General features: G+C 44.9%; 1 protein-coding gene across 4 annotated transcripts in view; it reads right to left on the reverse strand.

The window, feature by feature from the left end:
- Positions 1 to 5,012: 5,012 nt before the first annotated feature.
- Positions 5,013 to 27,734, reverse strand: part of MED8 (mediator subunit 8) — a 75,669-nt gene continuing 52,947 nt past the window's right edge. The window contains exons 5-12 of one of the 4 annotated variants that reach the window (XM_086482969.1): positions 7,828 to 7,932; positions 7,580 to 7,641; positions 7,153 to 7,407; positions 6,923 to 6,976; positions 6,334 to 6,543; positions 6,111 to 6,170; positions 5,933 to 6,005; positions 5,013 to 5,517 (exon numbers count right to left, since the gene is read on the reverse strand). In XM_086482969.1, coding sequence (XP_086339095.1) covers positions 5,363 to 5,517; positions 5,933 to 6,005; positions 6,111 to 6,170; positions 6,334 to 6,543; positions 6,923 to 6,976; positions 7,153 to 7,407; positions 7,580 to 7,641; positions 7,828 to 7,932 — 974 coding nt within the window. In that variant the 3' untranslated portion in view covers positions 5,013 to 5,362. The remainder of the gene's footprint in view (positions 5,518 to 5,932; positions 6,006 to 6,110; positions 6,171 to 6,333; positions 6,544 to 6,922; positions 6,977 to 7,152; positions 7,408 to 7,579; positions 7,642 to 7,827; positions 7,933 to 27,734) is intronic. The other 3 variants (XM_086482970.1, XM_086482971.1, XM_086482972.1) reach the window with 3 other exon arrangements.

The following is a 27,734-nucleotide window of genomic DNA, read 5'->3' on the forward strand; positions in this document are numbered from 1 at the left end:
TGATCAAGTCTTTGGTCAAGCTTTCTTCTCAATTCATCTGGCACATGTACAAAAGCAATACAACCAAACACTTTGAAATCTAACATATCAAGTTTTTCACCATTAAACTTCTCTTTAGGTGTCATGTCATGCACTATAGCATTAGGGGTCATGTTCATAATGTAAACACCGGTAGCAACAACCTCGGTCTAGTAACAATGAGGCTTGTTCGTTTCATTTATCATAGCTCTAGCAACTTCTACAATGTGCCTCTGCTTCCACTCTACAACACCGTTTTGGTGTATCCTTGCATGAAAAGTATCTTTGAATTCCATGCTTTTTTAGAAAACTGTTGAGCCCTTTTTAGAATTATTCTCCCCTTCCATCTAACCTTAGGCACTTTACATGTTTCCCACCCTATTTTTCAACCATAGCCTTGAAATTTTGGAAGTGCATAAACACTTATTTCTTCTTCATGAAATAGACCCATACCTTCCTTATATAGTCATCAACGAAGCTCATGTAGTATCTACATCCACCCAAAGATACATTATTTATCAGACTCCATATATATGTATGTATAAATTCCAATACATGCTTGCTTGTATGCTTATCATGAGGAAATGATGCTTTTGCTTGCTTTCCAAAGTGACAAGCTTCACAATTTTTTTTTCATGTCAACAACTTTAAATGCTGACAAACTTGTGACCATCTCCTTATTTTGCATGGTTTTGAGTCATTGTAGATTCACATGACCACTTTGTTTGTGCCAGATTTCTGTATCTGCAATAATTCTTGCACCTTGTGCAAACATGATTGCATTTACCTCAGGCATATTTACAACTAAAGTAAACATTTTGCCCACTGTCTTTTCCCATGCAACCAACTTTTTGTTCTTCTTGTACTCGTTGATATAGAGACCATGAGAGTTAAACCTAATATGATAACCCTGCTCAACCATCTGCCCAACAAAAACCAAATTCTTTGTGATATTAGATACATGAAACACATCATCCAGGTACTTTACTTTTCCATGTGTCACCTATATCCATAATGGGATCTGCAATATCATTCCTAGTCTCTACATAATTAGGACTCTGTAAAGTCTGCATTTCCTTGAAACACTCACCATAACTAGTCATGTGAATTGACGCACCTGAATGCACATATCATACATTATCACCAAACTTTGCTAAATTTTCAAACATAGTACACCACAAATAGTCTCTCAGGCTCATCTGTATTCCTGCTAGTGGTAGCATAATTATTTTGGTGTCTCTTGTTTGGATAGTCATGTTTAAAGTGACAGTCTCCCACACTAAGCACACAACATTCCCATGATTTGTATTGTTACACTATGCTTTCCACAACCTTTTGGGTTCCCTTCGCCTCAGAAATTTCCTCGACCACCTGTGTTTTGTCTATGAAAATTATTATGATGTTGTGCTTGGTGGTTATCTCTTTCTCGACCATCTCCATGACACCTCGATGACTTGCACCGTGGTCCCTTCCTCTTCCTCTAGTTTTGAAAATGACCCGTTTAGAATTATTTTTGCCCTAAATAAAGCACTCTTTCTCAAGATCCTTCTCTTTCACAATCAACACACTAAATGTATCAATGCCAAAATTTTCTCTCAAAGATGGATACGAGTTTTAAATTGTGTTCTGAACTCGAACGTCACAGACATACTTCCACCTTATCATCATCATCTATTGTAACACCAATTGATGCAAGGAACTCACATATGCTCTTTACCTTTAGTGAATGATCATTGATAGACAGGTTTTTCTTCTCCATTGTAATCAGCGCAGTCTTCAACTGCGGCTTCTTTGCTTTTGTGTTGGTTATATCCAGTGACAGTAAGGTGTCTTAGGCCTCCTTAGGGGAAAAGCATCTTGTATGTGCCCAGTCATAGCATCTTGCACCCTCACAAAAGCCCAATACATGATTGTCCGAGCTCTCTGGGTCCAAAATGTACTCCCAACAACCTTTATTCTTATGAGAAAATTGGTCATTTTGAACTTCCAAGCAAATTTATTCTTTTCCATCTTCTTGCTGACAATCTCATTAAGTCCATCATTACTCGATGACATACTTGCAAAACTTCACTACTCTCCACTATCTCTACGAAACCTGCAAAAAATAGTAAGTTACCGTCTGTAATCACAATGTGCGTACATACACTCGTTCTATAGTTCTAAAAAATAAATGTGAAAACTGCAGGCAAAACAAACTTTTTGCACCACCAAAATGTAGATATGTAGAATTTCGAACCTTAGCATTTCTCCATTTGAACGCACTCTAACTCCAAAACGGGAGTTGAAACATGTTCAAAGTGGAAACTTGGTTGCACAATCATAGCCCAATGGAGTGCACAAACCCAAAATGCACAACCTCCAAAAAATTTCACTTCGTTTGGGGATGGCTTTGGGGAATCCCGAGACCGCTTCTTCAGTTGATCTCGCTTGCTACTCGAAGCTCTTCAGACACAACCAAGCTCTAATACCATGCTAAGAGATAAAGAAAGAGAGAGCTTGAGCTCTTGCAAGCGCACCCGCACAGACACACACACACACACACACACACACATGGAGACAAAACCTCCTCCTTCTTCTTCACCAACTCAAGATAAGAATCTTAATGCATAAAGGAGGAAATACAACATAACGGAAAACTAGCACATCGGTCTAGTGTGAACAACTAGCGAGTGAGATGGATGGATAAGTATGCCATCACTCCAGTAGGTAGACAAAATCAGTGTAGTATAGGTGTGGTATCACTGGCGAAGATATGCGTATTCACCAAGGCACACCACTGATGATGACTGTTGATGATAGTCATCCGGGAGTAGTACATGTTGAGCTTTACATTTCAACATGAAAATTGTGATAAGATCCACGGAACTGGTTGGAAGTGTAAGTGATCATTTCTTTGTTGACCTTGTCTTCATCAATATTTAGTACTTTTTTCCTAAGGTCTTGCATTTTAGTGAGGTCATTTGTTATGGTTTGACCTTCATGCATCTTCTCTAATTGTAGTTGCCTTCTTAAAAATGCAGTTCTTTCTTGATTATTGACTTGGTACACAGATGTTAGTGCATCCAAGTCTTTCTAAGCCTAATATAATTGACCGTTTCACAATGAGAGCAATTGTGGAGAGGGTAATAGAGTTACGCATAACATAGCAAAATCAGCTTAATGAGTGTGCCACAAAAAAAGGCTCAATCGGTTAGTCTTGATAAAGAAGGAAAAGATGAGTGTATTCGAGAACATGGAAAAAGAAGCTCAAAAGTTCAGTGAATTAGCCTACAAATAATGCAAAAATAACTATAATAAAGCCTTAGCAAGTGTAATGAAGATGGCTCAAGAATAGCTCTAAGGCTCAAAATGCACTCAAATAAGGTGTGATACCAATGTACAAATTAGCTAGTGCACAATTAATATGTTGATTAGGGTGACTACAAGATGGAGAGAATGAGAAAAGGGACTAGCAATGGACTGCAATAGCTTTGGTTATTAATAAAAAAATACTTGGAGTGAATGTGTAAGTGCACGCCGAGTATCTACTAGGGATTGGTTTCAATCTATAAATCTGTCGTTGCCCAGATGGAAGATATCTCACATGGAAATATCTATATCTATAGGAGATATCTAGTGCTAAAGTATAGTAGAAGTTTCCGGAAAGCTTTTGGGAGATGCCATTAAAACGGGAGCCTCCTTAGGCATCTAGAATTTGCTATGGGGATCGCATATTTCATGGAATCTAGTATATTCCACTAACTAAAGGATGTTTCCTAAGTGGAATATGCACATATCTTTTCGACAAAGCCCTCCAAGGCCATACAATATAATAATGCCACATTGCCACAGATGGACAAGAAGATTTTAATCATCAATGTTAGCAATTCCAATCAAGAAATTATCCAACATTTAGCATGTTCACACAAACTTGTGCCTTTGAAATTGACTCTTCCTTTGTAAAAAAACGCCTTAAACTTCTTCAAGGCAAGTTTGTGTACACCTAGCATGTACACACAAACTTGTGCCTTTGAAATTAACTCTTCCTTCATAAAAAATACATCTACGCCATTCAAGTGATAGTCCAATAACTTGATGTCAATGAAGCTTGTGACACCAAGGTAGCCTAACCTGTGGCTAAATGAAATGGGATCCTCCAAATACAAGTTTGACTGATGTCTTCTAATCCTATCTTTGAAAAGAAATCCAAACATTTGAGTTAATAGTAATGTACGACTCTATTGAATCAAAGCTTGATTACTCACAATCCTCTTACATCAATGAACTCCGGAAGTTGTTTGATGTTGATGACAAAACATAATGACAACTCCTTTCTCCAAGCCAAAGAGCAGGAAAGCTAACCATGTTTACACAATGCAAGGATGAAATACCTGATGACTTCAAATAAGATTTCTAATCGTCTGATATTCGGGTAATATATATTATACCTACCATGCCACGCTTTCTCTAAAGATTATCAAACCGATTGCTAACCACTAGCTCTGATACTATTATTAAAATTCACATGATAGGTAAACATTTATATTGTGTTCAAGATCAAAGAGGACAAATTATATCCCGTACATGCGTGACAGAGAATCAATCAGGAGAAGGCTATGAATGTTACTACTACTTGAGAATGTCATGTCCTTACCTGAAACCGACAATCGCCTCTAAGAGAGGCAATCACCCACAATTACCTACAAGCACGCAGCACAAAAATAAAAGACTATATAATTACTTTTAAAGAAACAGGCAACGAAGTGCCACTCTTAGAGAGGTTCTAGCCTTGATCAATGCTTATTTCCCACAGTGCACCATGTAACATGTGGGCATTACCACTAAGTCACCAAGGGCCCTCTCTATGTTACACATTTTTGGTGAAGTTCATCATTCAAGGCATCCCACAGTGATATATGATCATCATTGATGGTATATATGAAGAAAAACTTCACAAAAGAACAGAGGAACTAGCTAAATGGGCCAAGTCATTGGAACCAAAAAAACACTTACAATTACAGGAACACATACCCCTTTCAAGATTTTTTTTAAAAAAAATTTACATTCTTTTCTTCTCTGTAAGGTTTAAACCATTCCATTCTCTCATTCTTAGCCTATTCATGTATTTGTCAATAAAAATGAATTGGGGGCATCTACTACAACAAGAACTACCAAAGTGCTTGCCTAAGTATTTCCTTCCCAAGGTTTTTTTAGACGTTGAATGTGCTTCAAAGCTCTTTACATCAAGTTAACAGGTTGAGCTCTTCTCGACACATTGATGCTGACACATTTGTTCTTTACAGGGGAAGGACCAAGGCCAACCTTGAGCTTACAAAAGGGGCAAACCCATGTCTGTAAAATTGGGTTATTGTGGTGGTGGTTGCTGCCTCTGCTGCCCGAAGTTCAAAGTCTGATTGGGATTGAGAATGTTGTTAAAGTTTGATTGGCTAACCAATTGTTGTTGCAATGGCAACCCCAGATTAGCAGTATTTTGATTCCCTGCGAGTCCCATATTATACACTGCAAAAACAAATGCAAAATGGTGTAAGGCAGGAGAATAGACAGGTGGAAAAAAGGGGGGAAGACTAGCGCTAAGAAAGATTCGAACTGTCCTTCAGCTAGCTCGTAGCCTACTTTAGAGCATTCAAGTCACTGGCTGTGGAGTGAAATATACGCACACATTTGCTATTGTGGATGTTGGCAGGGAACCCAACTACCAAGTCATTTTGAGGGCGGCCTTTCATGAGACAACTTATGGTTGTTTAAGATTGGAGCTATGGATACCTCTATCTACATCATGAGGGAGTGACAAAACAAGGGTTAATCTAGTCACTCATGATTATTGGGACATATAGCAAGAATACCAAAAAGTGGCATAAATGCTACATTAATAGATCCTTAAGTGTGACTACATAATTGAAAACCAAATTCTTACTAGGATCAGCTAGGAGTTGAGAAGGTAGACTACGCTGCGGTTGTCCTGTGGCACCCATTCCAACTCCTTGAAGCTTTTTTTATGCGCAACAACCATAACACATGGAAAAAGAAAATAAGTCTACCATGTTCTGCATAATATGAAACCAACATTACCCCTGGAAGAAATTAGAACTTACATGTAGTCTTTGCTGTAGCATTGCTGTTTGAGGCTGAATATTTGTACCCAAATTCACCATCTGTGCCAAACACCACTTATTATACTGAACAACTAATGCAAGTGCCTTTGTTACGCAATGCCATCACCAATCAGGGAGTCTTTATGCACACTGGTCACCACTTGCCTGCTAAGCTATAGTCTAAATGTAAAACAAAAGTTAAAATACGCTTCTTTTTGTTTACCATATTTGACGACATCTGAGTGTTTCCAAATAAAGAGCCTGCAGCATTGGAGCCCATTGGGCCCAAGTGTTGTTTCATTTGGCCAGCTACCAAATGGTTCTGCCCTAAACTCTGCTGTAGTTGTTGCCCTGACTGAAGGGAGTTGCTCTGAAGTTGTTGCTGTTGTAGGCACTGCTGTTGGAAATGCTGCAATTGTAGGTGGTTTCTTTCCTGATTTTGAAAAAAATACAGCCAGAAGGAGATCAGCGTTACTTCATGAGCTTGCAACATCCCTCTGAACTTGCATTGCCACTGAATCGAAGGACCACTTTGGCTGACAATGGAGATTCTGGCTACAATAAAGATGAGGCAAACGAAGACTAAATCTGGGGAGTGGGGCAAAATCTAGCTAACAATAAAGATTGTGACATTATGGCAAAGCCTCAAGTAATAGTCCAGTGGCTAGGCAGAGTAACCGCCTTGTGCATGGCATCTAGTAACGCAGGAAATTTAAAAAACAGACATACTCCAGTAGAAGCCCAACTCAAAAAAAAACAATCATGACAACAATGCCACAACAATCTCAGGAGGAATGAACTGATATGAATACCCGTACATGAAGCTGTAGTTGAGCCTGATGCTGTAAATGCTGAAAATGGGTGGCCTGCACAAATGAGCATTAAATGGCATAAATGGGCTTGCAGAATTACAATACATAGCATTGTCAGAGCTGGATGCAAATGCATGTAGTACACTGTGAAGGTGATGGCTAGTACCCATGCCCAATGCATCCCATCACTATATAATTGAGATAAGCTAAGGGTAGTCAGTGAGCCAGACCTGCCCTATTGGCGGGGTCGCTGGTTGTCTAAGCTGTTGCTGCTGCTGCATTTGCTGATGTTTCTGTATCTGACGTACCTTCTGCCTTTGTAGAATTGACTGTTGCTGTTGTGGTGAAGCATCTGTGATGATTGTATTGGCTGACCTGGGGGAATTTGCAAACATAGGGGAAGCAGCTGCTCCATCCAGGGTTGTGGCACCCATTGTAGGCATCGGTGAGGGCACATTTCTGTTCAAAATCTGAGCAGCAGCAACCTGCCAAGAAGGCCGAATGAACAAACGTAATTTTGCAAGCTCAATCATCTTTTGCAAAAATATGCACCCGATGCATGTTCTTCGGCGTTCCCATTATATTATGTTTAGAACCCTACAAAGATCCTCGAGAGCACACACATTGAAAACTTGTGTTATAGACAGGAAAATGCACCTGTTGTGAAACACCAGCAAGTGCACCCATTGACGGCTGAGATAAACCCTTTGGAGCTCCTTCTTTCATTGAACCAAAGACACCAAAAAGTAAGCAACCGCAGGTTCAGCGGCTTAGAATTCCCCCCCCCCACACACACCAACCCCCCCAATACGTGCAAAAAAATCATATGACCAAACATTACAGTATCTGTTGAATTCAAAGTTTGCTTCGATGAGACATGCCACATTTTATGAAAAAGTGTGCACCTGTGTTATGATAAGTCGAGCCACCATCACTAGACTGTAGTGCTGCGACTAAGTGCTGTGGAAGAGAGACAGGCTGTTGACGCTCACTTGGTAACAAGCGGAGTCCTTCATTCAAACAATGGGCGGTTCATTGGAAAGCCTCTCTCTCTCTCTCTCTCTCTCTCTCTCTCTCTCTTTTTTGGAAAGCATCTTTATATTATATTTTGTATACAATCACAGATTATGCATGATCCTGACATAAGCAGGGTCTCTCTCTCTCTCTCTCTCTCTCTCTCTCTCTCTCTCTCTCTCTCTCTCACCCACATGTACCTAGCTTGCTCATCCCTGCGAGCTATATGTATCAATGGCTACAGCTCCTCCCTGAATAACACTGCCACTCCTCCCGAGCCCCGCCCTCTGTGCTCCGATCGTGTCTCCTGTCTACAGGCTGTCTCCCATCTGTATCCACTAATGTGAGGCATAGACTGCCCAGGGGCCTGATGCGTCTCAGAGTAGAAGATGATGTCTCTCCCGGAAAAACTCTCCTCAAAAGCACCTACATCCAGACGCATAGATCCATTACAATTCCAGGTAGCAACTTTGAGTGCAGTCCCATAGGCCTCACACCGTCATGTGGAGCGTCGCTCCAATATCACCACTCTTCCATCTCGGTAAAAGGCAATCTTGCCTTTTTCCCTTGCCGCTCTAATCTCTGGCATTACCTCCTGCATATGAGCGATCTGTGAGAGGGTAAGGTCATCCCCGAGAAAGATACCCGTTTTTTAAAGAGTTGGTCTTTTCTTCAAAAAGTCTTTCTTTGCTTCCATGGAGGGAAAACGGAGGATGAGTGCCCTTTCTTTCAAGGTTTCCCCATTGCTCCCATTTTTCTTGTTGCCCACTCTCCAAGCTCTTGAGTGCATCGGCTCATGAACCCCCATCAAAGCCATGAGTTCTTGTACCTCTTTGTCTACATTATCTTTGTCTTTAAGACCGCAGATTCTCACATGTAGAGAGCGCACACGTCGTCAAGTTGATAATGGTGGGTGTTGACGTTGTTTCCTTGCTTTTTCCTTTCTTGGCCACCTCAATCCATTTCTGGGCTTCATCTGCCTTCTGCTGAGTCTTTGTAATAACGTCCACCCAGGAAGTCGTCATCTCTTTGTGCTTCTCTTCCCCCTCTTTGATGGCTCGCACTTGCTTTTTGATTGAGTTTAGTTCTTCTATTACTGAGGGTTGCAGTTCTCCCTCTTCAAGTGTGTTTCGTGATTGTGCCTCTGCGAGCGCCTTCTTGAGTGACGCAATCTCTTCGTCTTGGGCCATCACATGATCTCCCATTGCAGTGATCTTGCTTTCTTGGGCAAACACACGATCTTCGAGCATTTTTATTGTGCCTAGCAGGTTGCGGTTAATCTCGTTAATAGTTTCTGTCATTTCTTCTTTGCATTTTTGAACTGCATCCTCTAAAGGATCGGGTTTATCATTCTGCTTCCTCATGCTTGGTCGCCGCTAGAAACGAGGTCTGCCGTTTTTGAGTTTCCTGTAATTCCTTGTAAAATTCCGAATATTGTGCTCTCTGTTTGTTTTCAATTACCTGCAGGGCTCTTCGGAATGCTCGATTGGGTGTGTGTGTGTAACGGTGTGTGGGTCGACCTCTGAAGCAGCAGCTACAGGCGGGTGATGCTGCAGTGGAGCAGTAGGAGCAGCGCTGTTTGGGGGGGGAGGGAGGCAGTGGGGGGGACAGCGCGCGGGGTAGGTAGGAGAGAGAGAGAGAGAGAGAGAGAGAGAGAGAGAGAGAGAGGCAGCACACGATAGACTTAAAACTTAAAGTTAAGAAATGAAAGAAACGATAGACTTAAAACTTAAAACATAACGTTAAGAAACTTAAAAAATGGGGGGTTCGCGATAGACCCAGTGCGATAGAGAGAGAGAGAGAGAGACATCGCGATAGACAAGCGGGTGCGGAGGCAACGTGCGAGCAAAGGGCGGGGGTGCAGGGGCCAACGCGCGAGCGGGGGGCGGGTGCAGGGGCAGCGGGTGAGAAGAGGACGGGAGCAGGGGGCGGGTGCAGGGACAACGTGCGAGCAGGGGGCGGGTGTAGGGTCAGCACGCGAGGCAGCAGGAGCAGCGCTGTTGGGGGGGGGGGGGGGGGGGGCAGGGGGGATATAGAGAGAGAGAGAGAGAGAGAGAGAGAGAGAGAGAGAGAGAGAGAGAGAGAGAGAGAGAGAGAGAGAGAGCTTCTTCTGATGCACGTTTTGGTTCTGTATACATAGATGGGATATACAAACGCTTGTGCACTGAGGATCCAAGACGCCCTCTGGAGGAGCTTACTACTATACTGACACAGACTTTACATGATGCAGCAGCAGAGGCATACCCACACACTCAGCTTGAGCAGAGACACTGTTCTGGGAGCATGCCCCAGAACAGCTGGTATGATGCAGAATGCTGCGAGACTAGAGCTAGACTTCACAGGGAGGTGCTTTTGGGAGACATCACTCACAGGCAGTCACAGATTGACTTCCGACGCCTAGTGCAGCGGAAGAAAAGGGCATTTTTGGCTCGACTAGAGCAGGATCTTTACCAGCTATTCTTGAGTCAGGACTCACGTGAGGCGTGGCGGCTCTTTCATGAGCAATCCCCCCCACCTGCCATTACCTCTACAGAGACTTGGGGCCAATATGCATCATCTTTGTACACAGTTTCTGGACAACCGCCCCTCCCCGACCCCTCCGATCCATGCCCACACACATGTGCTTTTTTCACCGCTGAGATGGTGAGGAAGGCCATTGACAGGATGAGGACTGGGAGAGCATATGATCATGATGGCTTAGTGGCTGAGCATTTCATGCATGCCAGAGATCTACTAGCAGAGCTTCTAGCAGTTATGTTTAACTGTGCCATGTGTGAGGGCTTACCTGATACTTGGAGCCTTTCTACGATTGTACCCATCTTCAAGTCAGGAGACCCTATGGAGCCTAGGAATTATCGCACTATCATGATTGGACACACATTGGCACGATTGTACGCATCCATTCTTGAGCAGCAGCTGAGTAGATGGGCAGAGAGGGAAGGGATACGTGCAGCTGGGCAGGCAGGTTTCAGGAGAGGCTTTTCTACTCTTGACCATATCTTGACACTCAGAGCCACCATTGAGGAGGGCAGATCACATGGGAGACGGATCTATTGTAGCTTTGTGGACTTCCGCAAAGCATTTGACATAGTACCCAGAGCTAGATTGATGCGCAGATTACAGGAGATGGGAGTACCCACAGAGCTCATTTGGGGGATCTTGGCATTGTACAGGTCAGTAGTGGTGTAACTAAGTCAGACTTTGTAAATAATTAATTTATTTACGAGAAAAGAATTATCTAATTAGTTGTGTGCACACCAGAATAGACCTAGTAGTTCTAAGGCCTCAGGTGAGCCTAAATGCGGGCTAGAACACCTCAGAGGGACCTTAGCAGAAATTACCCTGAAGCCCTAGTGATTGGGAAATCGGGTCTTCAGAAAGGGGTAAGCAGTAGCCTCAGATTTTAGGCTCAAAAAAATACGCGCGTCAGTACAAGCACATGAATGAGATGGGGTCCTTAGAACAGTGACCCTAAGGCTAATAAAGCTAATAAAGCCTTAGGGTAAGTTTCGTGAAATTAAATTTAGCGGTCCGTGTCCGGGCGGGCGGCCGGACAAGTGTGAACAGGTAAAGGCGGTGCAGTGCCCGTGCGGCATTGCGCCGGCAGACCTTTGGTGTTCTCATAAAAGAATCATTGGTAGCAGTTGTTAGTTAATTGCACATTTTTAATTAATGAGCTAGAAGTTTTTAAAGTCAAAAGTTGAATGGTTTTTAAGTTTTTAAAGTAAGTGTGCCAAGTGGCACACTTACCAATGCAAACTAACTCTCTCTCTCTCACTCTCACCCTCTCTCTCTTCCTAGCGCCCCCTCTCCCTGATGGCTATTTAGGAGCCCCCCCTCCCCCATTTTCAGGGCTGGCAGTGCACCTACCCCCCCTAATGCGAGCGTGCTCTACGCGGTGGAGCCCTCCATTGAAGCTTGAGAGCAGCCCCTTGCGACATATGTGGTAGCCTTGTGCTCCCATTGTCAAGAACAAGGGATCTCACAGTCATAGACACCTTCTGGTGAAGTTTCATCGCAAGAAGCTGCCGTAGACGCTCTCTTAGCAGAGTGCGGCTGCTGAAATTCTCTGTTTTCAGCCCTTAATCACCTCGATTAGGGCTGTTTTCAGCAGATCAGCCATAGAAATCCTCTTCTCTCTCCTTATCCTAAGTCTACATCAAGTTTGGCGCGATTCCATCGCGAAGAAGACCTCTGTTTCGGCGTAGGGGTGCGCACAGGTAAGAATTTCAGGTTATGTGCAGAAAATTACAGCAAGCATGTGCGTGTGCATTTTGCTTGTTTCTCTTTTGTGTTTGATGCATGAATGAATGAGCATGAAGGCAATACATAACGGAAGATGGACTCTCCTCTGTGAGAGCTTCCGATGAGCTGTTTTGGAAGATAGACTCTCTTTTCGAGAGCTTCCAACCAGTCTCGCAGAAGATGGGAAATCCCCTAAGCAGAAAGAAAGTGGAAACACTTTCTCAGTCAGTAGTCAGAACAGAACAGAAGAAAGAATAGAGGACGGGCGTATGCCCCGTTCCTGTGCTTGTAAAGATTCTCCCTTAGTAATAAAGATATTCTCTTTATGGGGGGGGACCAGCCCATCTTCTGGTCCCCAATGAAGTGTCAAGTTTTCTCGCTCCCTCTAATTCTCTTGAGTATTTGAAGTGCAATTAAACGTTAGTTTACGCTTCCGTATTTTTTGTGACAAGTGGGGCATGTACGCACCCTAGAGGGTTTGTCCGCACCGGTTCACTCCACTATTGGTGTGAAGCAAGGCTGCCCGCTCTCTCCTATTCTATTTGGTATGTATGTGGATGAGGTTGCTGACTACATTGAGAGAGATGGTGATAGAGGTGCACAGCTGGCAGGGACATGGATTCCGCTATTGCTCTATGCTGATGATATTGTGTTGATCTCCGACTCTCCAGAGGGGATGCAACGTCACTTGGATGCTCTGCATAGATTTGCCCATGAAAGTGGTTTGTCTGTCAACCTTGGTAAAACCAAGGTCATGGTATTTAATACCACCCCACAGTGGATCATGAGGTCAGCGCCCGCATTCACATACGGCCAGGAGACGGTGGAGTACACAGATGCTTACACTTACCTTGGAGTGGTTTTTAGTGGACCAGCATTTTCAATGAGGAGAGCAGCAAAGACTAGATTGACCAGAGCCCATGCAGCATTGGGCAGATTGGAGAGGATGTGTTCACAAGTTCAGTTTCAGGAACCTCGAACGAAGCTCTGGCTATTTGACACTTTAGTGGCGTCTGCATTGCTCTATGGAGCTGAGATATGGGGGCCTTCATTGGACATCACGGTAGGACAGGTCGCACTGATGGGTGGGAGGACATGGAGAAGCCTTTGGTCTCTATGATCTCATGGCTCATTAGAGCCAAGGCTTCAGTACCACGTCCCATTATCCGAGCAGAGCTTGCTGCCCCCCCACTAGTAGTCGAGGCGCTTACCAGATCTGTCTCCTTCGTACACCACATGTGGGAGCTTCCCAGAGACAGATATGCCCGCCTTGCACTTGAGTCCTCGCGACAGTTAGCCATGCAGGGAGATACAGCATGTTGGTATGGTGAAATGACATCATGGTCTCAGGCGCATGGGTTCAGCATAGACAGATTGCCCCCCTTCCAGTACTCATTAGAGGCACCCTCTCTGACTCTTACACAGTCCGAGATCACCAGGCTCATCCGATAGGACCTGGCTCAGCTAGACATCAGGAAGACATGGATACAACAAGTGCAGGAGCTGGGCACGAAGATGGCTTTCTACAGAGAGCATCTTCTCCAGCTTACAGAGGACGGTTTTGTGACGAGGCCCAGATACATGGACACTCACTTGTCTCATGGGATACGATGTGCTATTGGCCAGATACGCACATCTGCACACCAGCTGCGGATCGAGACTGGGAGATACAGTGGAGTACCAGGAGAGGCCAGGACATGCCCCCTGAGTGGCATGGAGCCAGAGACAGAGTTGCACTACACATGCCACTGCCCCATCTACTACGAGATACGAGGCCGCTTCCACTCCTTGTTCAGAGAGGGCTTTGGACCACTCTCCAAAGTCATGCAGTACGAGGATCAGAGATGCTTGGGTTTGTTTCTACTCGAGTTGCGCTGACACAGAGAGAGCTTGATGAGAGGAGAGGCTAGCCAGTCTCAGAGACACATCACAGACTTCTTTAGAGCAGACACTGGACACCCGGAGGAGACACTACCACAGCAGAGCCCGTCGCCTCACACCAGAGGCACACTGATTGACCGGGCGACCGAGCTGGGGAGATCCATACGCCCACGACTGCGGAGGACTACACGGTATCGACGAAGGCTGCATCAGAGGCTTCGGATCACTTTGGCCCGACCTGCACGACGCCCGGTCAAACTACTGACCATGGAGGAGATTGATGAGATCCGCTAGCGACCGATGCTGGATCTCTAGTGATTTACCTACCCCAGCTAGCTGCTCTGCCCTGTTTCACACCTAGCAGTCCACGATTCCATAGTATATTTGTTTTGTCATTTTGTCATTTTGTTACTCTGACTTTGTATCAGATCCACCACATTGTAACTTTTTGGTCTCATAGGTCACTTTGGCCTTTTGCACACGTTAATATAACATTTCATTTCTCTCTCTCTCTCTCTCTCTCTCTCTCTCTCTCTCTCTCTCTCTCTCTCTCTCTCTCTCTTTCTCTCTCTCTCTCTCTCTCTCTCTCTCTCTCTCTCACCAGGAGGTGTATTTTTCCTGTTGCATTCCGTAAATAAGTATTAGATATATTTATTTTATTTTTACTTGTTTGTCCCAAAACCCTTGAAAAGGTGCAAGTGGACATTGCATGGCCAGTGTGAAACGGCTGCAGCCAAATGGGTTTCTCACATCGAGGATCTAGGTCGGTCAGACAGGGACTGCCCGGGCCAATTAGCACTGAATTCTGATGAGTATGGAAGCTCGTGTGAGCCAAACTAGAATTTGGGCCACTCGTCAAGTCACAGCAACTTTATAAGTTGAAAGGGGCCAGTAAATTAACCCACATTGTAGATGCTGGTCAAATGGTAGTCTTCAATGATGGTCAGGAGACCGATAGGGACGCCATGGAAGCATCTCCTCAAATTTAGGGAACTGCTATTTTTGACCAGAAAATGTGTTCGCGTCATTAGCGCTGGAATGATAAGGGGAACATTCTATTGCTCTGCTGCCAAGTCAACTGACGCCCCAATTGAGATATTTTTAGCAGCGAAAGCCCAAACTCGGAAACTCGGCGACGTGTCAGCCTGTGAGCGATTCTGCCACTCTGGGAGGCAAAAACGAGCTGCATATCAACAAAGGGGGCGCCATTTTCAGCCTCAGGTGGATTGTAGCAGGTACAGAAGCGATGGAATGCTGGTGATGGGAGTGATGCCCCGCACGCTACATACTGCTCTCTTTCTCCCCTACGTACAGTATGTTATGCCCCACTAGTGGGCTTCTCATTTGACCTATGTACAGTTCTGGGGGTTTATGCGCGTTTGCCAAGGCAAGAGCCTTCTGAACAGGAACCGGATTAGCTAATTGCTAATCCCCCACAGGTACGCACAGTTCCATCACGAAAGATTGCGAGTTTGGAGAGTTTTCTCGCGTGAAAACTCGTCCAATTCACAGGGGAACTGTCCCATTGCGTGCGGGAGCCCTTGGGACACGCGTAGGCATGTTCGCTCCGCTAAAAACGATACGAAACAGGGAATTACAGCCTGCTGTGTTTTTCTGCAGGTTTAGGGTTTCGCACCTAAACTGCAAGGGAACATCGGGGGAGCCTCGTGAGAGCCTCGGGATGCGTGTATAGGCTTTTGGGCTCCCGGCAGTGAAAAACAGAGAATTACAGCCCGCTGAATTTCTGTGACAGCTCACCAGAAAGCTTCCAGATATCGAGGGAATCCGTCCTAGACAGGTGTTTTTGACCTACAGGGGTTTTTGCGCCGTTATGCTGTCGAAATCCGGTCGAAAACCTGCGTTTTCAGCCCTCGCCAGGTTTGGACAGCTTTGTGAAAGCTTGTGCTAAGTGGTCGGATCGTCTACCTTAATTTGAATAAAGAAATACCGAAAGGGGCGCCAGTCTTTGGGGCCTACAGGGTGTCGGTCTCGTGTGCACAATGACATTCTAGTCGCTGGACGCAACTGTGTTCTCTTCCCTTCTCAGTGCTCGTGTAAAGTTAACAGGTAATTGAAATAGTGCCTCCCTGTACGTTGTACAAGCCGGTTATATGGTTCCATCGACGGGATAGTCACTTTTTCTTCAAAAAGTGCAGCGTGGATTGTTGTGGGTGAAAGCAACACAGAGCTTGTCGATATGGCAGAGAAGAGAGACCAAGTACCTGAAGAGGGATCTTCCTCACATGGCACAGAGAAAATTCCTTCAACTCTTCAAGAAGAGGATAGGTTGTTTAGAACTCAATTGCGTTGTTGCATGGACATGTTTCAGCAGTTGGCTAACAACCCAAGGATGCAGGAATTCTTACAGGCTCCGACACAGGGTTTTCAGCCTCCTACACAGGGCATGACTGAGCCGTTGCAAGAAAAGAGATTTCCAATGCGCAGAGGACTCATGATGCTCGAGGGAAAGCCCATGTGGTTGAGCAACTAGCGGTGTCCAATGATCCAAAGCAACTTGCTTTAGCTGGACAGGAACCGTTTGTGAATGGTCAAGGGAGCAATGAACAGGCTATGCGTCAGACCCTTCCATTACCTAATACTTATCCTGGTTATTTTGGAGGTGGTTCAGTGTTTCAAGCTATGGCTGGACCTTCCACAGGTTATATGCCAGGGAATGTGTTCGGGACAATGCAAACAGGCATGGGTAACCCTATGTACTCGAACATAGGTGTCCAACCAGGTTTTCAGGGTGCCTATGGCCAGTTTTGAGTACCTGGAACACAATTTGGTATGGCTGGTTTTTCGCAGCCATACGTACAAAATGCAGATATGACAGGGAAAATAGTTGATGCGAGTGCTAGAATGAACACTCATGGAGCACCATTGTTACAGGCACCTGTTTATGATAATGTGGCTCCTTTGAGTCAGCCTAAGGATTACAAGGAAGGTGGGCAGGGAGTAAAGTTTGAAACTTTCAGAGGAACTGAGGACCAATTAAAGGCTTTGACCTTCATACAGCAGTTCGATGCAGCTTATGCTGGAGGCAACTTCACGGAATCTTCAAAGATACGCAAGGCTGCCAATTTCTTGAAAGGGAATGCGCTTCAATGGTGGACCGCATTGTTGAACAAGGGTCAAGCCCCAACAACGTGGGTCCAATTCAAACAACTTTTTGCGCCTGCATGGTTGACAAACACTTTTGAAGTGGATGTGATGACAGAATGGCACGAGTTGAATGCTAAACAGTGTGCGAATTTGGAAGAGTACAATAAACAATTTTGGGCCGCACTGTTGCCAGTCACCTCTTACAGGTTTGTGCCATTGTCAGAACAGATTGAGAAGTACTGTTGCGGATTGCCCAAGAAAATCAGGGACTACTGCACAAAGACTACTGTCATGAATATGTTTCAGTTGATAGAGAATGCAAGAGTGGCCAACAATCTGTCGAAGGGAGATTCCGATGGATTTAATAGCCACAAGAAAGGGTCCCAGGGCAAACAGTTTTCAGCCAAGGGCAATGTTGCAGCAAAGCCTTCTGAGCCTCCCACAAAGAAGCCCTCCACTGAAGAAGCTGACACGTCCAAGAAGCAGTCTAAATCTTCTTCGGAACGAGGACAAGGACAAAAAAGGTATTTTTCTGGCAAAACTTTTCAAGAAAGGAAAGCTCTTAGGGAGGCCAAGAAATGCTACATTGAGTGCCCACAGAAGAAGTCACAGGATAAGGATGACAAGTCAGACCATAAAAGGAAGAAGCCAAAGCCGAGTGCAGGACTTGTTCCAGATTTGGTTGGAGCTCAGCCAAACACAGATGCCACGGAGTTGTGCAGAGCTTGGGGCAAAGTTAGAGACCAGATAGTGCTGGTTTTCTTTGATCCAAGAGCCCGTACAAATTTCATATCACCAGAATTGGCATCAAAGTTGGGCATTCGTGCAGAGGAGATGGGTATGACAGGCGAAGCAGGTTTGGCATGCCCAGGACATTCAGAGCCTGTTACTCCCATTCTGGGAAAGCTTCGTCTGCACATTCAGAGCTATGTGGATGCGAAAGAATTTCATATTATGCCGCTTGAGGGCTGTGATGTGTTATTGGGTATCCCATGGTGTTACAGGTTGCATGCTATGGTGGATACTTACAACAAAAAGATTACCCTTGTACATAGAGGAAAGACTCATGTCCTTGATGTAAAGCTTAAAGGCGAGTCTGTTCCAGTTGTTTCTGCTTCTGCTATTTCATCTGTAATAAAGAATCATCTTTCTGCGTACTTGATCTTTGCAAAAAAATTCCTCAAGTTGTATCTAATTTGTCTACCTTAGATAAAGACAGGTCAACTTTTTTGAGTGGTTTCAGTGATTGTTTTTCGGACTCTTTGCCAGGGGAGTTACCTCCTGAGAGACCTGAGGATCATACTATAGATCTTGTGCCAGGTTCTAGTCCACCGAATAGACCACCATACAAGGTTAGTGCAGCCCAGCAGAAAGAGATTATGGGTCAGGTCAACGAGCTTTTAGAGAAGGGGCTGATTCAGCCCAGTTCATCCCCTTTTTGTTCGCCTGTACTCTTAGTGCAGAAGAAGGATGGTTCATGGCGCATGTGCATTGACTATCGCGCCTTGAATAAGAATACCATCAAGAACAGGTTCCCCATACCGAGGATAGATGACATTCTTGATCGGCTTGAGGGAGCGTCATTGTTTACAAGAATAGACCTAAAGAGCGGGTATCATCAGATACGCATTAGACCAGAAGATGTCCATAAGACTGCGTTCAGGACAACATTTGGTCTCTATGAGTTTCTTGTCATGCCATTTGGTCTCACAAATGCTCCTGCCACATTTAATAGAATGATGGATAGAATTTTTAGACCACATAGAAACTTTGTGGGTACCTTCTTTGATGACATGATTGTCTACTCAAAGTCTGAAGAGGAGCATAGGGATCACTTGACTACGGTTTTCAATGAGTTACGTAAGAACAGGCTACTCATTAATGCGAAGAAGAGTGAATTCTTTTTGCAAGAGATTCACTTCCTTGGGCACATTGTTTCAAAGGATGGGGTACGCATGGATCCCGCTAAAGTGGAAGCAATTAGGTCATGGCCAGACTTGAAGTCCGTACATGACATTCGAAGCTTTCTAGGCTTATGTTCCTATTACAGGAGGTTCATCCGAAATTTTGCTGAGATTGCTTCTCCACTCCATGCACTACAAGGAAAAGGAGTTACTTTCAAGTGGACAACCAAGGAAATTTTAGCGTTCAAACACTTGAAAGAGAAGCAGACTTCAGATCCGGTAATTATTTTGCTAGATCTTTCTAAACCTTTTGTGGTTCAATGTGATGCGTGAGGCCATAGTCTTGGTGCAGTTTTAATGCAGAATGGCCGAGTAGTCGCATATGAGAGCAGAATTCTTTTGAAGACTGAAAGGAACTTGCAAGTCTATGAGAAAGAATTGCTGGCAGTAATTCATGCTCTCACTAGTTGGAAACACTATTTGCTAGGGGTTGATTTTGTTGTCCAAATGGATCATCAAACCTTGCGATATTTTCTTACACAGACGAAGTTGTCTGAGAAACACATGCGATGGGCAAACATCTTGTCAATGTTCCATTTTCAGATTGTGCATGTGCAAGGGAAAAAGAACATGGTGGCTGATGCGTTGTCACGAAAGCCCCAAATTTCAGCAGTGTCAATTCCGTACCATTGTGAACTAGACGAAATGAAGACACAATATGCTGAAGATTCAGATTTTGCAAGGATCTATGACCAGCTTGTTGATGGGCAACATCATGAGCACTATATGCTTAAGAATGACTTTCTCATGATGCATGGAAAGTTATGCGTTACTAAACAGTTACGGCCAAAGATTTTGATGGAAAGTCATGCTCCACCTTATGCTGGGCATCGTGGAATTGATGCGACAGTGAAAGGGGTTGAGGCATTCTTCTATTGGCCAGCTTTGCGTCAAGATGTTGACACATTTGTAACATCATGCTTAGTATGCCAAAAAGTCAAATTTGACAGACAAAAGCAACCGGGATTGTTGCAGCCATTGCCGATCCCTGATAGGCCATGGGAAAGTATAGCAATGGACTTTATCTTTGATCTTCCAAGGACGCAAACAGGAAATGATGGGATTTGGACTATCATTTGTAGGTTCAGTAAGCAGGCCCATTTCATTCCTGTTAGGAAGAAGATAAAGCCACAACACATGGTCAAGATATTCATGAGCAATATCTTTAAATATCATGGGATGCCTCAGTCAATTGTCAGTGACAGGGATCCACGTATGACGAGTCTTTTCTGGAAGGCATTGTTTGAGAACATGGGCACTACGCTCAAGTTCTCTTCTTCGTTTCATCCGCAAACTGATGGACAGTCAGAAGAGGCAAATTCTACTGTCTTGGACCTACTCAAATGTTATGTCTCAGAGCACAAGGCAACTTGGGAACACCATCTCCCATTGGTTGAATATGCTTACAATAACACTGTGCATACGTCAACAGGTAAGGCACCATTTGAGATAGTGGAAGGAGGGAAGAAAGTCCCGCCCATTTTGCAGACTAAGGACAAGATTTTTGAGGCTGACAAGTATGTGCAAGATATGGATGAAACATACAGGAAGATAAAGATTGCTCTTGAGAAGACTCAGGCTAAGCAAAAGAAAGCTGCTGATCGTGACCGTCGTGAACTTGTATTTTCACTTGGTGATTGGGTACTTTTGCGCTTTGAAAAGGCCAGGTTAAGGAAAAGGAAAGGCAAGGAACGCTTGTTTCCTAAGCTCAGTATGCGATATTATGGTCCTTTTCAGATTTCAGAAAAGATTAGCGATGTAGCTTACAGGTTAAAGCTACCAGAAGGCTGGAAAATACATAATGCTTTTCATGTTAGCCTTCTAAGGCCCTTTGTTGGTGATGTGCCAAAGAATAGGCTTGATGAGGAACAACCCGAAGTGGAAGAATTGGATGAAATCTTGTTCCTGAACAGATATTGGCACATAAAGAAAGAAAGGTTAGAGGAAAAGTTGCAAGACGCTATTTGGTGAAGTTCAAGAACTATCCATCATTAGATGCCAAATGGATGGAAGAGTCTGAATTGCTTGATTCACCTCAGCTATTGCAATTGTATCTTGAAGCCTTTCAAATGGAACCCACAGTGACTTGATGCAGCCTTTTTGGAGCAAGGCAAGAGCATGGTTCATGATGCTCAAGAGAGTAGTTAAGCAATTGTATCTACTCTTTCCATACAGAATTTAGCTAGAGAAGTTTGTGCTCAAGAGTACACTAGAAGACTTCTATGCTTGATATATGTGTCGTAGCCAGGTTGGTGGGATTGTTTAATCGTCCAACGCTACATTTCCGGAAGCATGTATATCTTGGATTCCCATCATAGAATATATGTGATATGAGGAGATATCTTCATGTATTATTGGCATGCAAGGGAGGTCGCTTGCAATATTTCAAGGGTGGGGTGTGTCACCAAGAGGTGTGGAATGACAAGGGGAACATTTTATTGCTCTGCTACCAAGTCAACTGACGCACCAATTGAGATATTTTTAGCAGGGAAAGCCCAAACTCGGAAACTGGGCGACGTGTCAGCCTGTGAGCGATTTTGCCACTCTTGGGAGGCAAAAACGAGCTGCATATCAACAAAGGGGACGCCATTTTCAGCCTCAGGTGGATTGTAGCAGGTACAGAAGCTATGGAATGCTTACCTTGCCCTCTATGCACAGTATGGTGACGGGAGTGATGCCCCGCACGCTACATACTGCTCTCTTTCTCCCCTACGTACAATATGTTATGCCCCACTAGTGGGCTTCTCATTTGACTTATGTACAGTTCTGGGGGTTTATGCGCGTTTGCCAAGGCAAGAGCCTTCTGAACAGGAACCGGATTAGCTAATTGCTAATCCCCCACAGGTACGCACAGTTCCATCACGAAAGATTGCGAGTTTGGAGAGTTTTCTCGCGTGAAAACTTGTCCAATTCACAGGGGAACTGTCCCATTGCGTGCGGGAGCCCTTGGGACACGCGCAGGCGTGTTCGCTCCGCTAAAAACGATCCGAAACAGGGAATTACAGCCTGCTGTGTTTTTCTTCAGGTTTAGGGTTTCGCACCTAAACTGCAAGGGAACATCGGGGGAGCCTCGTGAGAGCCTCGGGATGCGTGTACAGGCTTTTGGGCTCCCGGCAGTGAAAAACAGAGAATTACAGCCCGCTGAATTTCTGTGACAGCTCACCAGAAAGCTTCCAGATAACAAGGGAATCCGTCCAAGACAGGTGTTTTTGACCTACAGGGGTTTTTGCGCCGTTATGCTGTCGAAATCCGGTCGAAAACCTGTGTTTTCAGCCCTCGCCAGGTTTGGACAGCTTTGTGAAAGCTTGTGCTAAGTGGTCGGATCGTCTACCTTAATTTGAATAAAGAAATACCGAAAGGGGCGCCAGTCTTTGGGGCCTACAAGGTGTCGGTCTCGTGTGCGCAGTGACATTCTAGTCGCTGGACGCAACTGTGTTCTCTTCCCTTCTCAGTGCTCTGTGTAAAGTTAACAGGTAATTGAAATAGTACCGCCCTCTACGTTGTATAGGCCGGTTATATGGTTCCATCAACGGGATAGTCACTTTTTCTTCAAAAAGTGCAGCGTGGATTGTTGTGGGTGAAAGCAACACAGAGCTTGTCGATATGGCAGAGAAGAGAGACCAAGTACCTGAAGAGGGATCTTCCTCACAAGGCACAGAGAAAATTCCTTCAACTCTTCAAGAAGAGGATAGGTTGTTTAGAACTCAACTGCATTGTTGCATGGACATGTTTCAGCAGTTGGCTAACAACCCAAGGATGCAGGAATTCTTACAGGCTCCGACACAGGGTTTTCAGCCTCCTACACACTGCATGACTGAGCCGTTGCAAGAAAAGGAGATTTCCAATGCGCAGAGGACTCATGATGCTCGAGGGAAAGCCCATGTGGTTGAGCAACTAGCGGTGTCCAATGATCCAAAGCAACTTGCTTTAGCTGGACAGGAACCGTTTGTGAATGGTCAAGGGAGCAATGAACAAGCTATGCGTCAGACCCTTCCATTACCTAATACTTATCCTCGTTATTTTGGAGGTGGTTCAGTGTTTCAAGCTATGGTTGGACGTTCCACACGTTATATGCCAGGGAATGTGTTCGGGACAATGCAAACAGGGATGGGTAACCCTATGTACGCGAACATGGGTGTCCACCCAGGTTCTCAGGGTGCCTATGGCCAGTTTCGAGTGCCTGGAACACAATTTGGTATGGCTGGTTTTTCGCAGCCATACGTACAAAATGCAGATATGACAGGGAAAACAGTTGATGCGAGTGCTGGAATGAACACTCATGGAGCACCATTGTTACAGGCACCTGTTTATGATAATGTGGCTCCTTTGAGTCAGCCTAAGGATTACAAGGAAGGTGGGCAGGGAGTGACGTTTGAAACTTTCAGAGGAACTGACGACCAATTAAAGGCTTTGACCTTCATACAGCAGTTCGATGCAGCTTATGCTAGAGGCAACTTCACGGAATCTTCAAAGATACGCAAGGCTGCCACTTTCTTGAAAGGGAATGCGCTTCAATGGTGGACCGCATTGTTGAACCAAGGTCAAGCCCCAAATTTCAGCAGTGTCAATTCCGTACCATTGTGAACTATTCGAAATGAAGACACAATATGCTGAAGATTCAGATTTTGCAAGGATCTATGACCAGCTTGTTGATGGGCAACATCATGAGCACTATATGCTTAAGAATGACTTTCTCATGATGCATGGAAAGTTATGCGTTACTAAACAGTTACGGCCAAAGATTTTGATGGAAAGTCATGCTCCACCTTATGCTGGGCATCGTGGAATTGATGCGACAGTGAAAGGGGTTGAGGCATTCTTCTATTGGCCAGCTTTGCGTCAAGATGTTGACACATTTGTAACATCATGCTTAGTATGCCAAAAAGTCAAATTTGACAGACAAAAGCAACCGGGATTGTTGCAGCCATTGCCGATCCCTGATAGGCCATGGGAAAGTATAGCAATGGACTCTATCTTTGATCTTCCAAGGACGCAAACAGGAAATGATGGGATTTGGACTATCATTTGTAGGTTCAGTAAGCAGGCCCATTTCATTCCTGTTAGGAAGAAGATAAAGCCACAACACATGGTCAAGATATTCATGAGCAATATCTTTAAATATCATGGGATGCCTTAGTCAATTGTCAGTGACAGGGATCCACGTATGACGAGTCTTTTCTGGAAGGCATTGTTTGAGAACATGGGCACTACGCTCAAGTTCTCTTCTTCGTTTCATCCGCAAACTGATGGACAGTCAGAAGAGGCAAATTCTACTGTCTTGGACCTACTCAAATGTTATGTCTCAGAGCACAAGGCAACTTGGGAACACCATCTCCCATTGGTTGAATATGCTTACAATAACACTGTGCATACGTCAACAGGTAAGGCACCATTTGAGATAGTGGAAGGAGGGAAGAAAGTCCCGCCAATTTTGCAGACTAAGGACAAGATTTTTGAGGCTGACAAGTATGTGCAAGATATGGATGAAACATACAGGAAGATAAAGATTGCTCTTGAGAAAACTCAGGCTAAGCAAAAGAAAGCTGCTGATCGTGACCGTCGTGAACTTGTATTTTCACTTGGTGATTGGGTACTTTTGCGCTTTGAAAAGGCCAGGTTAAGGAAAAGGAAAGGCAAGGAACGCTTGTTTCCTAAGCTCAGTATGCGATATTATAATCCTTTTCACATTTCAGAAAAGATCAGCGATGTAGCTTACAGGTTAAAGCTACCAGAAGGCTGGAAAATACATAATGCTTTTCATGTCAACCTTCTAAGCCCCTTTGTTGGTGATGTGCCAGAGAATATGCTTGATGAGGAACAACCCGAAGTGGAAGAATTTGATGAAATCCTTGTTCCTGAACAGATATTGGCACATAAAGAAGAAAGGTTAGAGGAAGGGTTGCAAGACGCTATTTGGTGAAGTTCAAGAACTATCCATCATTAGATGCCAAATGGATGGAAGAGTCTGAATTGCTTGATTCACCTCAGCTATTGCAATTGTATCTTGAAGCCTTTCAAATGGAACCCACAGTGACTTGATGCAGCCTTTTTGGAGCAAGGCAAGAGCATGGTTCATGATGCTCAAGAGAGTAGTTAAGCAATTGTATCTACTCTTTCCATACAGAATTTAGCTAGAGAAGTTTGTGCTCAAGAGTACACTAGAAGACTTCTATGCTTGATATATGTGTCGTAGCCAGGTTGGTGGGATTGTTTAATCGTCCAACGCTACATTTCCGGAAGCATGTATATCTTGGATTCCCATCATAGAATATATGTGATATGAGGAGATATCTGCATGTATTATTGGCATGCAAGCGAGGTCGCTTGCAGTATTTCAAGGGGGGGGTGTGTCACTAGGAGGTGTATTTTTCCTGTTGCCTTCCGTAAATAAGTACTAGATATTTTTATTTTTACTTGTTTTCCTCGGAACCCTTGAAAAGGTGCAAGTGGACATTGCATGGCCAATGTGAAACGGTTGCAGCCAAATGGGTTTCTCAAATCGGGGATCTAGGTCGGTCAGACAAGGATTGCCCGAGCCAGTTAGCACTGAATTCTGATGAGTATGGAAGCTCGTGTGCGCCAAACTGGAATTTGGGCCACTCGTCAAGTCACAGCAAATTTATAAGTTGAAAGGGGCCAGTAAATTAACCCACATTGTAGATGGTGGTCAAATGGTAGTCTTCAATGATGGTCAGGAGACCGATAGGGACGCCATGGAAGCATCTCCTAAAATTTAGGGAACTGCTATTTTTGACCAGAAAATGTGTTCGCGTCATTAGCTCTGGAATGACAAGGGGAACATTTTATTGCTCTGCGGCCCAGTCAACTGACGCACCAGTTGAGATATTTTTAGCAGGGAAAGCCCAAACTCGGAAACTGGGCGACGTGTCAGCCTATGAGCGATTCTACCACTCTGGGAGGCAAAAACGAGCTGCATATCAACAAAGGGGGCACCATTTTCAGCCTCAGGTGGATTGTAGCAGGTACAGAAGCTATGGAATACTTACCTTGCCCTCTATGCACAGTATGGTGACGGGAGTGATGCCCCGCACGCTACATACTACTCTCTTTCTCCCCTATGTACAGTATATTATGCCCCACTAGTGGGCTTCTCATTTGACCTATGTATAGTTCTGGGGGTTTATGCGCGTTTGCCAAGGCAAGAGCCTTCTGAACAGGAACCGGATTAGCTAATTGCTAATCCCCCACAGGTACGCACAGTTCCATCACGAAAGATTGCGAATTTGGAGAGTTTTCTCGCGTGAAAACTTGTCCAATTCACAGGGGAACTGTCCCATTGCGTGCGGGAGCCCTTGGGACACGCATAGGCGTGTTCGCTCTGCTAAAAACGATCCAAAACAGGGAATTACAGCCTGCTGTGTTTTTCTCCAGGTTTAGGGTTTCGCACCTAAACTGCAAGGGAACATCGGGGGAGCCTCGTGAGAGCCTTGGGATGCGTGTACAGGCTTTTGGGCTCCCGGCAGTGAAAAACAGAGAATTACAGCCCGCTGAATTTCTGTGACAGCTCACCAGAAAGCTTCCAGATATCGAGGGAATCGGTCCTAGACAGATGTTTTTGACCTACAGGGGTTTTTGCGCCGTTATGCTGTCGAAATCCGGTCAAAAACCTGCGTTTTCAGCCCTCGCCAGGTTTGGACAGCTTTGTGAAAGCTTGTGCTAAGTGGTCGGATCGTCTACCTTAATTTGAATAAAGAAATACCGAAAGGGGCGCCAGTCTTTGGGGCCTACAGGGTGTCGGTCTCGTGTGCGCAGTGACATTCTAGTCGCTGGACGCAACTGTGTTCTCTTCCCTTCTCAGTGCTCTGTGTAAAGTTAACAGGTAATTGAAATAGTACCGCCCTCTCCGTTGTACAGGCCGGTTATACTCTCTCTCTCTCTCTCTCTCTCTCTCTCTCTCTCTCTCTCTCTCTCTCTCTCTCTCTCTCTCTCTCTCGTCAAGGCTGCTGTGCGACGCAAAGGCTGCCCCTGCTGTGCGACGTGACCTGCGCCTCTCTGTCTCTCTCTCTCTCTCTGTCCTGTTGCCTCTGTCAACAGGGCTTCGCCCTCTGCTTCACAGGTTATTCGCGTCAGCAGGCCATTGGCTAATCCCACAGCAGGAGTTGCGGGCAGCAGGTTATTGCTGCTCAACAGAGTGTATTACAGGGCGTGAGCTTCTCCCACAGAGGGGGTCGCGTGTAGATTGAACCAGAGCCCGGCAGGGGCCTGTCTGAGTCGCGAGCTGACCCTGTTGGGGGCTGCGTACGCTCACTTGCCATTACCAGCAGATTGGAGGGGCAGCAGGGGGCCTGTCCTTTGTTTTTTCATTAGCGCCTGAATCAGGCTGCTGCGCAGGGGCTTTTCGTGAATACAGTAAGGCACAGCAGGTTCGATACTTGGAAGTTCTCTCGCCGTGGGCTGACCCAACAAGGGGGCCGCGTGCTGTCTTGGTTGTGCGAGCGTGAGGCTATCATCAGTGGGAGCTGTGTGCTCTTGTTTCTATTAGCAGGTGCAGGTACCGTGAGCAATCCAAAAGGAGGATATTCGGCAGAGCAGATTGAGCGCCCGCAAAGGGCTGTGGTACTGCAGATACCCGCATTCGGGTT

Source organism: Adiantum capillus-veneris, chromosome 15, assembly GCF_014529385.1.
Source record: "Adiantum capillus-veneris isolate H3 chromosome 15, ASM1452938v2, whole genome shotgun sequence".
NCBI classification, from domain to species: Eukaryota; Viridiplantae; Streptophyta; class Polypodiopsida; order Polypodiales; family Pteridaceae; genus Adiantum; species Adiantum capillus-veneris.